This window comes from Salmo salar, chromosome 28, assembly GCF_965601325.2.
Source record: "Salmo salar chromosome 28, fSalSal1, whole genome shotgun sequence".
In the NCBI taxonomy this organism is placed as follows: domain Eukaryota; kingdom Metazoa; phylum Chordata; class Actinopteri; order Salmoniformes; family Salmonidae; genus Salmo; species Salmo salar.
Window position 1 is genome coordinate 17,808,823 of NC_138318.1, and position 11,605 is coordinate 17,820,427.

An 11,605-nucleotide genomic window follows, 5' to 3' on the forward strand; every position below is an offset into this window, starting at 1 on the left:
TCAGCACAAAGTGCAGCTGTGTAATGATCATGCTGTTTAATCAGCTTCTTGATATGCCACACCTGTCAGGTGGATGGATTATCTTGGCAAAGGAGAAATGCTCACTAACAGGGATGTAAATACATTTGTGCACAGAATTTGAGAAAAATAAGCTTTTTGTGTGTATGGAATATTTCTGGGATCTTTTATTTCAGCTCATGAAACATAGGACCAAAACTTTACATGTTGCGTTTATATTTTTGTTCCCCCCCGTCCGCCCTCTTCCTCGCCCGGTCCCTCCATCTCTGTGCGGGACTTCAGGAAACTCAGTACCCTGCAGCGCTCCTTTTCATCACAGCACAGCACAGGAGGGGATATCTATGAAGCATAGTGTACCTTATGGTTAACTAACCTAAGAAAGACAGAATCTGAGTTAGGCATTGGAAATGGTTACTTGTTAGTTTCACTGACCCCCAAGGCTCTGATGAAGGCAATGATGCCAAAACGTACGCCTGCTTGTTTGTCCTGTCAATAAATGAATAGATCTATGCAGAAACAGAGTGCTCCTTTTCTTTATTGTCCTGGGGTAAGGAATGTTTTTTGGCCTTGGAATCTTTACTTTCATTAAGACCCTGAATACTGTGTTGTAAACTATTGACAGCAACATTGGCTAGTGTTATCTGGCATCCCTGGGACGACCCTACCCTAAACCTTAACCATAACCCTTACCATTTTAAATGTCTACTTCAATGGGAGGTATAGACGTCCAAAGCATTCCAGATAGCATAGACCCAACAACAATGTGTAACAAACTGGTATCACCGCTAGAGGGTAGTATTAGATAGGTGGGAACAGCTAGGGAGTCAAAACGGCCACACGTTATCCAGCTGTGCATTCTTGACCTTGATGTAGCTCAGAATACAGAGTATACCAAACATTAGGAACACCTTCCTAATATTGAGTTGCCTCAGAAAAGACTCAATTCGTCCAGGCATGGACTCTACAAGGTGTGGGAAGCATTGGAGTGAACCCATGTTGACTCCAATGCTTCCCACAGTTGTGTCAAGTTGGCTGGATGTTATTTGGTTGGTGGACCATTCTTGACACACAAGCGAAACTGCTGAGCATGAAGAACCCAGCAGCGTTGCTGTTCTTGATACACTCAAACCGGTTTACCTGGCACTTACTACCATACCTCCATTCAAAGGCACTTAAAACTTGTCATGTCCATTCACCCTCTGAATGGCACACATACACCAAAAATAATTATTTAACCCGTCTCCTCCCCTTCATCTACACTGATTGAAGTGGATTTAACAGGTGACATCATTAAGGGATCATATCTTTCACCTGGATTCACCTGGTCAGTCTGTCATGGAAAGAGCAGGGGTTCTTAATATTTGACATACTGTGTATTTGTCCAGCTAGAATAATATTTAGTTCATTGTGTTTTTATGCAGTAATATAACAGGACCCATTACTAGTATGTCAGTGAAGTACAGTTCATACAATAGTCTTGAAAGAAAAAAACATAATAAGGGGTGTTTTGATATGATTTACTCCATTCTTCACAACCAGTCAAACCACACCAATCTGCTTTCGGTCCATACTCACAAACATACTGGTATAATACATTTTGATACACTTTAAAAAGATGGCACCATTGCATGGACAGGGCAAATGTGGAAGGGTAGTGCTTGAAAAGGGCAATTAGACAAAATATTTCCTTTAATGATAAGACATTTTTCATACTATTTTATAGAATACATCTGGTTTTTGAAACTTGGAGATGTATGGTTGAAGTCAAGAATGACGCTGTTGCATAACGAACGATGTTGCATAATGTTGCATAGTTAACAATGAAGGGGCATGGACACCCAAGGAAAACAGAAGTTGGTGACAAAAGTATTTTTGTTTTAATGAATGCGAGTGAAAAGTAAAATGCTGCTGACTGCATGGGCCTAGTAACATATGATTCCATCTTAAATCCAACCAACATTACACATGTGTACTGGATTAGAAGGGTTGCACTCGAGTTAAACACAACGTGTGCAAATGAAACCAACACTACAAGAACAACAAGCACTCACAAATGTCACTTGTCTTTTCCACAGAGCACGGACCTCCAGACAGTCACTGCTCTGTCGTCTGAAGCTTTACAACGGGGAGCTGAAGAGGTAACTTGCAAAATCTCTTTGCAGGCAATCAGAAGAGTTAGCCTAGATTGAAAATAAAACAATAACACTGTCATTCAATGAGCTATGAAGTGTTTAAAGCTTCAATCCAAAAGACGGAGTGTAGTTCATCTGAACATTATTCCACACGCTGACATTTAGCTTCAAAAGAGATCCAGCGTTTGATAGAGTAGAGCAGAAGAATCTTTGTCCAATATCTGTTAAGCTCAGATGAGAATTGGATAAAAGCAGACAAATCCCCAGTTGCAAGAGGAAAACCCCAGCTTTATTTATAAAGTGTCCAAAGACAAGTGTTGTAGTACTGAAGTCTCCATTTCCATAACTCATGACCGGACCTTGACGCAGCAGAGTGAAAGTCAACAAGCTTTTAAAAAGAGACGTTAAAACAAATGAAGAAATGATAAAGCATCACACTGCTATGGCTCTCTGCCCCAATCCCACAGGACTGAAGCTCCTGCCTGCCCTGGCTGGGGCAGAGCAGTCCTTTCCCTCTGTCTCCTCCATCCGTCCATACCTTCCTCTGTGAAAGAACCAGTCCAACAGACCTGCATCTGTCCATCAATAAATCCATCATTCCATTTCCTTTTCTTCCTCAGACAGAAAAGCACATCCTCTTGGTAATAGTAACAACACAGTTTTCATGTCCCCCTTCTACCCTTCCTTCCCCAGTCCTTCTCAGTCTTCATGTCTCCTTCATGTAGCTTCTGCAGGCCTTAAAGTCTTTCTGAGCCAACAAAGCCACAATGCCTGGGTCACCGGAACTCATAGATGGCTGCACTGTGTTCCAGAACATGGGTGAGGTTCAGAGACTGGTACCTGTGAGGGAGAGGGCTATTTAGTGCAGAAAGTCAGGAGAGGAGCGATGCATTGGCCAGTCCCAAATCAAATCAACCCCAAGCCCTCAACTCTTACTGTACAGAGAACAGATATTTATTTTTTATTAGTTGAAAAAAATATATTAAAAAAAGAAATTCACGCCCCACAGAATTAGGGCATGAACTGCATTCTGACCCTGATAACCTGAGCAAATTAAATATTCATTTAAAGAAAAAAGAAACGCATCAGAACTGATGATGCACAGGATTATGTTCTAAGTTCACAAGGCCTGGATACATCTGAACCAGTTTTATCACATGTTCATCAATGACCCAGTTAGGATCTAGTCTCCTGTTACCATTCTGAGCTCCTATGGTAGTAGTACCCCTCTATGGTGGCTGTGGACTTCTGGAAGCAGATGTAGTAGAAACCAGCGAAGGAAGCACCGCTGATGTCTTTAATGGTGTGATCAGGGACCAGGAACTGCTCCTGTGGAGGAGAATACAACAGTTAGTACATCATTATAACAGTATATATAGAGGACATGTTGCCAAACCTCATATCCATGCTTCAGCTTTTCCTTGGTAATGGAGGAATAGGTAACATGCGGTCTGGCTTGAGCTTACCTTCCACCTCATGAAGATGTAGTCAGAGTTCTTCAGCTCTTCATAGTCAAACTCATCCGAGTTGAACGTCTTTGCATACTGGTAGAAGGCCTGGAATTTGCCCTGGAGCCCAAATAGAAAATCGTTAAAACAACACAGTACACAGTGTCCTTTTGCTGGAACAATACAATGTTTACAATCATAACTATTGTTCTTGCTTGACAAAGCTACCATTATCAGACCCCCCCCCCCCAGGTTCCAAACAAATTCAATCACTTTTCACCCGGTGCAAAGTCCACCCACCTGGGCCAGCTTAATCGAATCCCCTCATTGCTTGAAATCTCTGCCCCCACTTTAAGCACCACATTCACCAAATCCTGATACGACCAAATAACCAGTGGCGGAACACCAAAACTAGCCTGTTAGCCGTCACATCCCAGGGACTTTGACAGACATCACAATACTATTTATTTTACATAGTCTGTCCACGAGAAATTAACAGCAACCAAAAAACATTAATGAGGGGGATGACGCCCTCACATTCTCACCTGGCAAGATTAGCTCGTACTTCATTTGGCACGGAGGTCTAAAGCAGATCAACGTGGGTGGAATCAGACTATTCAATTCAATTACTGAATTAGGCTCAATGAAATTAATGATCGCATATTCGATTTACCCAGTGCTTGCGATCCACATCCTCATCTGCATCCCACTTCCTGGTTAGAAATGGACGCTTCCTACTGATGATCTCCCCTGCAAAGAACGTAGTCAGCGTGGGGTATTCCTATAGAAGAAAACAACAGAAAGAGAAACAAGTTATGCTGGGAATCAGAACCATGATTAAAATAAAGGGGTTAGATTAAACCTTTATTCAACCTCTTTTCGGTATCAAGTAAATCATTCTCACCTCTGTCAACCCTTTGATCTTCAAGTAGCCACACAAGTATGAGTCTTCCATGGTCACATGCTGAAAGAAACAACACAAGACTTAAAAACACTATATAAATGTTCACTAGCTAGATAGTGGAATGAAGGATCATTTATTGTGTAACTTCTTTCCATTGATGTCATATGAGCCAACGATGCATCTGAACACAGCTGAATCCCATTCTGGTAATAACATTTTCACTACTAATGCCATCTCACCTACCGTCACTAGAATGTGAATTCAATTAATGATAGGGTCACCTAACATCTAGGTTTCATGGACGGTGATTATGAACACTCCTTCTGGAAGCTGCCAATCATTACGTGTTTTGACATGTTTGTCAGCAAAATTAGTCGTCAGCTGACTGACAAATGAAAGTTTCATAAATCTAACGGACCTGCAAAACAACCTCGACATCGTAGGAGTTGCCTTTGCTCTTCTGATGTCCTCGGAACTTGGAGCCGCTATAGAGAAGCGAGGCGACAACACCGGGCTGGTGGGTGTTGATCAAGGGAGGTGGGATAAGCGAGGCCGAGGACTTGAAGGCCATGGGGGTGTTACTGAGGTATCCAGCGGGGACGGGCATGGTTCTGGTACCGCGGGAAGGACACCGACCGCAGTCAGTGGCCGTCCGGGCGATAGATGTAGGAAGATGGTACAGAGAGCACGAATGAGGCGGCTCACCTACATCCAAATCCCTTCAAATCTAACACTTCAGTCACTCACACCAAGCTCCAGAAAAGTAAATGGACTTCGTCGCAGGCGTCACAAAACAGCAGCATCCTCCTCTCTCATTAGCCAAGGGATGCACTAGTCTAAAAGCGCGATGCTCATTGGCTTATTTAGCGCAACGCTATCAATGACTTTTGAGGATGTAGTCCTTTTCGCTCTGGCACTCTTCCATTCTGTTTGATTTTATAACAACAATGGAACTACATTTCCCATGTATCTGGGAAATCTGCCAAACACGAAAGGTCACACACGAAAATGCGATGCAGTGAGAGGTGTGTGCAAATACGATCGTATTTCTCTAAATGATTCGTTTTAGATCAGTCAACCTTCAACTACTCTTCGTCAGTCGTTTCTTATAGCAACAGTAGTGTGTCCTGCATTTTGAAAAGCGACACTATCCGGAATTCATCATTCCTGTTAGCTAACGTTACTTCAGTTAGCCAATCAACTGTAGGTTTGAACCCCACTTCAATTGGGGAAACTTGTTTGTTAAAACATCTCTGTCACTGACACGATGCTGAGGAATCTTGTGAGATTTCACAATTGTCTGGGGCATGCTTTCTCTCCCCCCACTGTCTGCCCAAGAGGTCAAATGTTTAAGCTGCTCCCTCTGCTCTCTGTGAACTCAGAATCCTACTCCATTGTCACAGGTAAGAGATGCACCAGCCACTTGTTTCATCAAATATCAAGAAAAGGCTCTCGAGCTTGCTGGTTTACAGTGATCATGGCTATGTGCACCATGGAGGTTGCACGTTTCTTGTCATGTTTACTTTGTTTTGCTCTCATCAACAGAAAGAAAGAAATTCTATGAGGATGTTAGCATATCCCACGGAGAGGGTGAGTGCTGTAGCGGGACTTGGAGAGTGAGGGATTTTCTCTCTTGAAATTATTTAAATAAGAAGTCTGAGTGCTAAGAATTCCAGAACTCCTTTTTTTTTTAACCTTGATTATTGGTCTGCAGGTGGCATGTTTGAGATCAACCTGGACCGGCGGAAACTGAAAACACCTGGAGGAAAGCTGTTCACAGCCCCCAACCAAGCCTTAGCCATTGCCGTGGCGAATGAATGGGACACTCAGAAAGACATGCTCAAGTTCTACAGCATGCATATGGTATGACCTTTCACCTCAGTACTTTTGTTCAACGCTTCATGTTGGCTGTATCTGAAATGGTCACTGTACCCCATACAGGGCACTACTTTCACTAGAGCTTTTGACTTGGGCCTGGATTCAAACTAATGCTCTATATGTGGGGAAAGGGTGCAATTTGAGATTTGTTCTCTCTCCTCCAGAACACTCTCTGCAACACAGCCCTCGATAACCCCACGTTCCGCAGCAAGGACCAAATGATCACTGCTGCCCTCAAGTATCTGGAGACTGACACTGTCTGGTACACAGAGATCTTTGTAGTAGCATGAGGGTTTAGGTTCCCTTCATCAGTAATGATTTCTATAGATCGTTCATGTGTGTGATTGCATAGGGATTGAAACTGTGTGAGTATGTTGTCCCCTTGCAGTTACAGAGTTGAGGAGCCTCCATCACTAGTTGAGCTTCAGAATAATGAATGGGACCCTGTGTTGAACTGGATTGAAGACAGGTTGGTGATCATGATCATTGACTCATTTTCTGTGAGTTACCTTACAGAAAGTTCACTGGACATGTATTTGTATGTCATCTTCATTTACATTACATTTAAGTTATTTAGCAGACGCTCTTATCCAGAGCGACTTACAAATTGGTGCATTCACCTTATGATATCCAGTGGAACAACCACTTTACAATAGTGCATCTAAATCTTTTAAGGGGGGGGTTAGAAGGATTACTTGATCCTATCCTAGGTATTCCTTAAAGAGGTGGGGTTTCAGGTGTCTCCGGAAGGTGGTGATTGACTCCGCTGTCCTGGCGTCGTGAGGGAGCTTGTTCCACCATTGGGGTGCCAGAGCAGCGAACAGTTTTGACTGGGCTGAGCGGTAACTGTGCTTCCTCAGAGGTAGGGGGGCCATCAGGCCAGAGGTGGATGAACGCAGTGCCCTTGTTTGGGTGTAGGGCCTGATCAGAGCCTGAAGGTATGGAGGTGCCGTTCCCTTCACAGCTCCGTAGGCAATCACCATGGTCTTGTAGTGGATGCGAGCTTCAACTGGAAGCCAGTGGAGAGAGCGGAGGAGCGGGGTGACGTGAGAGAACTTGGGAAGGTTGAACACCAGACGGGCTGCGGCGTTCTGGATGAGTTGTAGGGGTTTAATGGCACAGGCAGGGAGCCCAGCCAACAGCGAGTTGCAGTAATCCAGACGGGAGATGACAAGTGCCTGGATTAGGACCTGCGCCGCTTCCTGTGTGAGGCAGGGTCGTACTCTGCGAATGTTGTAGAGCATGAACCTACAGGATCGGGTCACCGCCTTGATGTTAGTGGAGAACGACAGGGTGTTGTCCAGGATCAAGCCAAGGTTCTTAGCACTCTGGGAGGAGGACACAAGGGAGTTGTCAACCGTGATGGCGAGATCATGGAACGGGCAGTCCTTCCCCGGGAGGAAGAGCAGCTCCGTCTTGCCGAGGTTCAGCTTGAGCTGGTGATCCGTCATCCACACTGATATGTCTGACAGACATGCAGAGATGCGATTCGCCGCCTGGTTATCAGAAGGGGGAAAGGAGAAGATTAATTGTGTGTCGTCAGCATAGCAATGATAGGAGAGACCATGTGAGGATATGACAGAGCCAAGTGACTTGGTGTATAGCGAGAATAGGAGAGGGCCTAGAACAGAGCCCTGGGGGACACCAGTGGTGAGAGCGCATGGTGCGGAGACAGATTGTCGCCACGCCACCTGGTAGGAGCGACCTGTCAGGTAGGACGTAATCCAAGCGTGGGCCGCGCCGGAGATGCCCAACTCGGAGAGGGTGGAGAGGAGGATCTGATGGTTCACAGTATCAAAGGCAGCAGATAGGTCTAGAAGGATGAGAGCAGAGGAGAGAGAGTTAGCTTTAGCAGTGCGGAGAGCCTCCGTGACACAGAGAAGAGCAGTCTCAGTTGAATGCCCAGTCTTGAAACCTGACTGATTAGGATCAAGAAGGTCATTCTGAGAGAGATAGCAGGAGAGCTGGCCAAGGACGGCACGTTCAAGAGTTTTGGAGAGAAAAGAAAGAAGGGATACTGGTCTGTAGTTGTTGACATCGGAGGGATCGAGTGTAGGTTTTTTCAGAAGGGGTGCAACTCTCGCTCTCTTGAAGACGGAAGGGACGTAGCCAGCGGTCAAGGATGAGTTGATGAGCGAGGTGAGGAAGGGGAGAAGGTCTCCGGAAATGGTCTGGAGAAGAGAGGAGGGGATAGGGTCAAGTGGGCAGGTTGTTGGGCGGCCGGCCGTCACAAGACGCGAGATTTCATCTGGAGAGAGAGAGGGGAGAAAGAGGTCAAAGCACAGGGTAGGGCAGTGTGAGCAGGACCAGCGGTGTCGTTTGACTTAGCAAACGAGGATCGGATATCGTCAACCTTCTTTTCAAAATGGTTGACGAAGTCATCCGCAGAGAGGGAGGAGGGGGGGGGGGAGGAGGATTCAGGAGGGAGGAGAAGATAGCAAAGAGCTTCCTAGGGTTAGAGGCAGATGCTTGGAATTTAGAGTGGTAGAAAGTGGCTTTAGCAGCAGAGACAGAAGAGGAGAATGTAGAGAGGAGGGAGTGAAAGGATGCCAGGTCCGCAGGGAGGCGAGTTTTCCTCCATTTCCGCTCGGCTGCCCGGAGCCCTGTTCTGTGAGCTCTGAGTTTGTCGTCGAGCCACGGTTGCAGGACGGGAGGACCGAGCCGGCCTGGAGGATAGGGGACAGAGAAAATCAAAGGATGCAGAAAGGGAGGAGAGGAGGGTTGAGGAGGCAGAATCAGGAGATAGGTTGGAGAAGGTTTGAGCAGAGGGAAGAGATGATAGGATGGAAGAGGAGAGAGTAGCGGGAGAGAGAGAGCGAAGGTTGGGACGGCGCAATACCATCCGAGTAGGGGCAGAGTGAGAAGTGTTGGATGAGAACAAGAGGGAAAAGGATACAAGGTAGTGGTCGGAGACTTGGAGGGGAGTTGCAATGAGATTAGTGGAAGAACAGCATCTAGTAAAGATGAGGTCAAGCGTATTGCCTGCCTTGTGAGTAGGGGGGGAAGGTGAGAGGGTGAGGTCAAAAGAGGAGAGGAGTGGAAAGAAGGAGGCAGAGAGGAATGAGTCAAAGGTAGACGTGGGGAGGTTAAAGTCACCCAGAACTGTGAGCGGTGAGCCATCCTCAGGAAAGGAACTTATCAAGGCGTCAAGCTCATTGATGAACTCTCCAAGGGAACCTGGAGGGCGATAAATGATAAGGATGTTAAGCTTGAAAGGGCTGGTAACTGTGACAGCATGGAATTCAAATGAGGAGATAGACAGATGGGTCAGGGGAGAAAGAGAGAATGTCCACTTGGGAGAGATGAGGATTCCAGTGCCACCACCCCGCTGGCTCGATGCTCTAGGGGTATGCGAGAACACGTGGGCAGACGAAGAGAGAGCAGTAGGAGTAGCAGTGTTATCTGTGGTAATCCATGTTTCCGTCAGCGCCAGGAAGTCTAGGGACTGGAGGGTAGCATAGGCTGAGATGAACTCAGCCTTGTTGGCTGCAGACCGGCAGTTCCAGAGGCTGCCAGAGACCTGGAACTCCACGTGGGTCGTGCGCGCTGGGACCACCAGGTTAGAGTGGCAGCGGCCACGCGGTGTGAAGCGTTTGTATGGCCTGTGCAGAGAGGAGAGAACAGGGATAGACAGACACATAGTTGACAAGCTACAGAAGTGTTGTTTCTTGTATTATTGTCTCTTGTGTCTTTAGAGAACTGTTTCACTTTGATATCCTTTTTCTTCTGTCCTGATTTTCTCTTTCTTTTCTTCTGTTAACTAGATATTCTTTGTTGTTCTTCGTTAGCTAGCTAGCTTCTTCCAAAAGAGATCTTCAGCAAAGGAGGGAAACAGAGATTTGTAGCATTGTCTTGAGAAAACTTGAATGAATGTTTTTCTCTTTCAGGTACAACGTAGTCATTGGCTCCTCCACCAGTATACTGGGGCCAGAGATCCCACAGGCGACGATGGATACTTTCCGTCAGCACCTGGGTTCCTATAACTTCTGGTCCCTGACAGGTAAAAACATCTAAGAGTCATTAGAGGTACTCCCGACCCGTCCCGTGCAAATTCTCTACTGTATGTGGGTGCTAAAAGGAATCAGCCTCTTGCCTAGACCAATGGACTGAAAATGGAGAGAGAATCATCTCTATTTTCAGTTTGCAGGGCCACTTCAGGTAGAGGCTCTTGCTTTGCACTCAGAAGTAGCACCGGTATTTATGATCACATAATAATGCAGAGTCTCAGTTAAATAGACTGTACACGACTACTAATATTCTTTGTGACCTCCTGTGTGTAGGTCTGGAGTATGTGATCACCCAGCTGAAGTCAGTGGTGCTTGCCTTCGCGTTAATAGACAAACACATTACAGTGGAGCAGGCCGTGCTGCTGTCACGACTAGAGGAGGAGTTCCAGGTAGGAACTCGCCACAGAAACAATGCATATACAGAGATTCTAAAAGCGTTGTGGATATGTATTCAATCTCTTTCTCTCTTACTAATTTATTTTTCTCTCTCTCTCTCTCTCTCTCTCTCTCTCTCTCTCTCTCTCTCCATAGATCGGGCATTGGGGAAATGTAGAGTGGGCTCATGATGTTGACCTGTATGAGCTGAGGTCACGTACAGCAGCAGGGGCTCTGTTTGTACATTTCTCTTCTGAAAGTTCAGCGGTCAAACGCAAACTCATGCAAGACTAAGGAGGACATTCAGTGCTTCCCTGAGTCAACACAAACTCAGACAGGACTCTTAAGAGCAAAGACAACAAAGGCAGTGTACTGGCCTCTGACTGGGAAGAAATCCCAACTCCTTACGACTTGTGTTTATCTCTGGTGTTGTCCTTTGCGGAATAAAAACACATCATATTTTATGTCTGTCAATCAATCAATCAATCAAATGTATTTCTAAAGGTCTTTTTACATCAGTAGTTGTCACAAAATGCTTATACAGAAACCCAGCCCAAAGAGCAAGAAATGTAGTTGCCTGGAAACCTGATGTTCAATTGCATTGAATACTACATCGGGCAAAGATTTGCGTTTGAATCAGGAAAATTACTTCTCATGACTTCAACAAGCCAGAATGTTGAATAATATAATATTTAATGTACTTTACTGGTTATCCGTGCGGTAGGAATGAGGAAAGTATTCTTTTCAAAGCGCTTGTAGTGCGTTCAGATTTCTATCACCTGACGCATGTTCACAAGATAAAAAATACATGCACAATACATGCACAAGACGCAGCAAAATTAA

General features: G+C 45.5%; 2 protein-coding genes across 2 annotated transcripts; one reads left to right on the forward strand and one right to left on the reverse strand.

The window, feature by feature from the left end:
* Positions 1 to 1,521: 1,521 nt before the first annotated feature.
* On the reverse strand, positions 1,522 to 5,393 carry LOC106589573 (glucose-induced degradation protein 4 homolog). Its single transcript, XM_014179706.1, has 6 exons — positions 4,921 to 5,393; positions 4,503 to 4,562; positions 4,272 to 4,379; positions 3,617 to 3,718; positions 3,349 to 3,479; positions 1,522 to 2,990 (listed from the first exon to the last, which is right to left on the reverse strand). The coding sequence occupies exons 1-6, from the start codon at positions 5,107 to 5,109 to the stop codon at positions 2,927 to 2,929; spliced, it is 654 nt and encodes a 217-aa protein (XP_014035181.1). The 5' UTR covers positions 5,110 to 5,393; the 3' UTR covers positions 1,522 to 2,926.
* Positions 5,394 to 5,475: 82 nt separating this feature from the next.
* Positions 5,476 to 11,226, forward strand: atpaf2 (ATP synthase mitochondrial F1 complex assembly factor 2). The gene is made up of 8 exons (XM_014179703.3): positions 5,476 to 5,905; positions 6,048 to 6,092; positions 6,217 to 6,365; positions 6,545 to 6,642; positions 6,769 to 6,849; positions 10,268 to 10,380; positions 10,661 to 10,776; positions 10,919 to 11,226. Exons 1-8 carry the CDS (start codon positions 5,770 to 5,772, stop codon positions 11,054 to 11,056), a joined length of 876 nt encoding a protein of 291 aa, XP_014035178.1. The 5' UTR covers positions 5,476 to 5,769; the 3' UTR covers positions 11,057 to 11,226.
* Positions 11,227 to 11,605: the final 379 nt, after the last annotated feature.

Coding starts and splice junctions, on each gene's coding strand:
- LOC106589573 (XM_014179706.1), bottom strand. CDS start 5,109: ATGCCCGTCCCCGCTGGATACCTCAGTAACACCCCCATGGCCTTCAAG. Junction 4,563..4,920: donor ATGTCGAGGTTGTTTTGCAG/GTCCGTTAGATT, acceptor TGTTTCTTTCAG/CATGTGACCATGGAAGACTC. Junction 4,380..4,502: donor AGATCAAAGGGTTGACAGAG/GTGAGAATGATT, acceptor TTTCTTCTATAG/GAATACCCCACGCTGACTAC.
- atpaf2 (XM_014179703.3), top strand. CDS start 5,770: ATGCTGAGGAATCTTGTGAGATTTCACAATTGTCTGGGGCATGCTTTC. Junction 6,366..6,544: donor AGTTCTACAGCATGCATATG/GTATGACCTTTC, acceptor TCTCTCCTCCAG/AACACTCTCTGCAACACAGC. Junction 10,381..10,660: donor TAACTTCTGGTCCCTGACAG/GTAAAAACATCT, acceptor TCCTGTGTGTAG/GTCTGGAGTATGTGATCACC.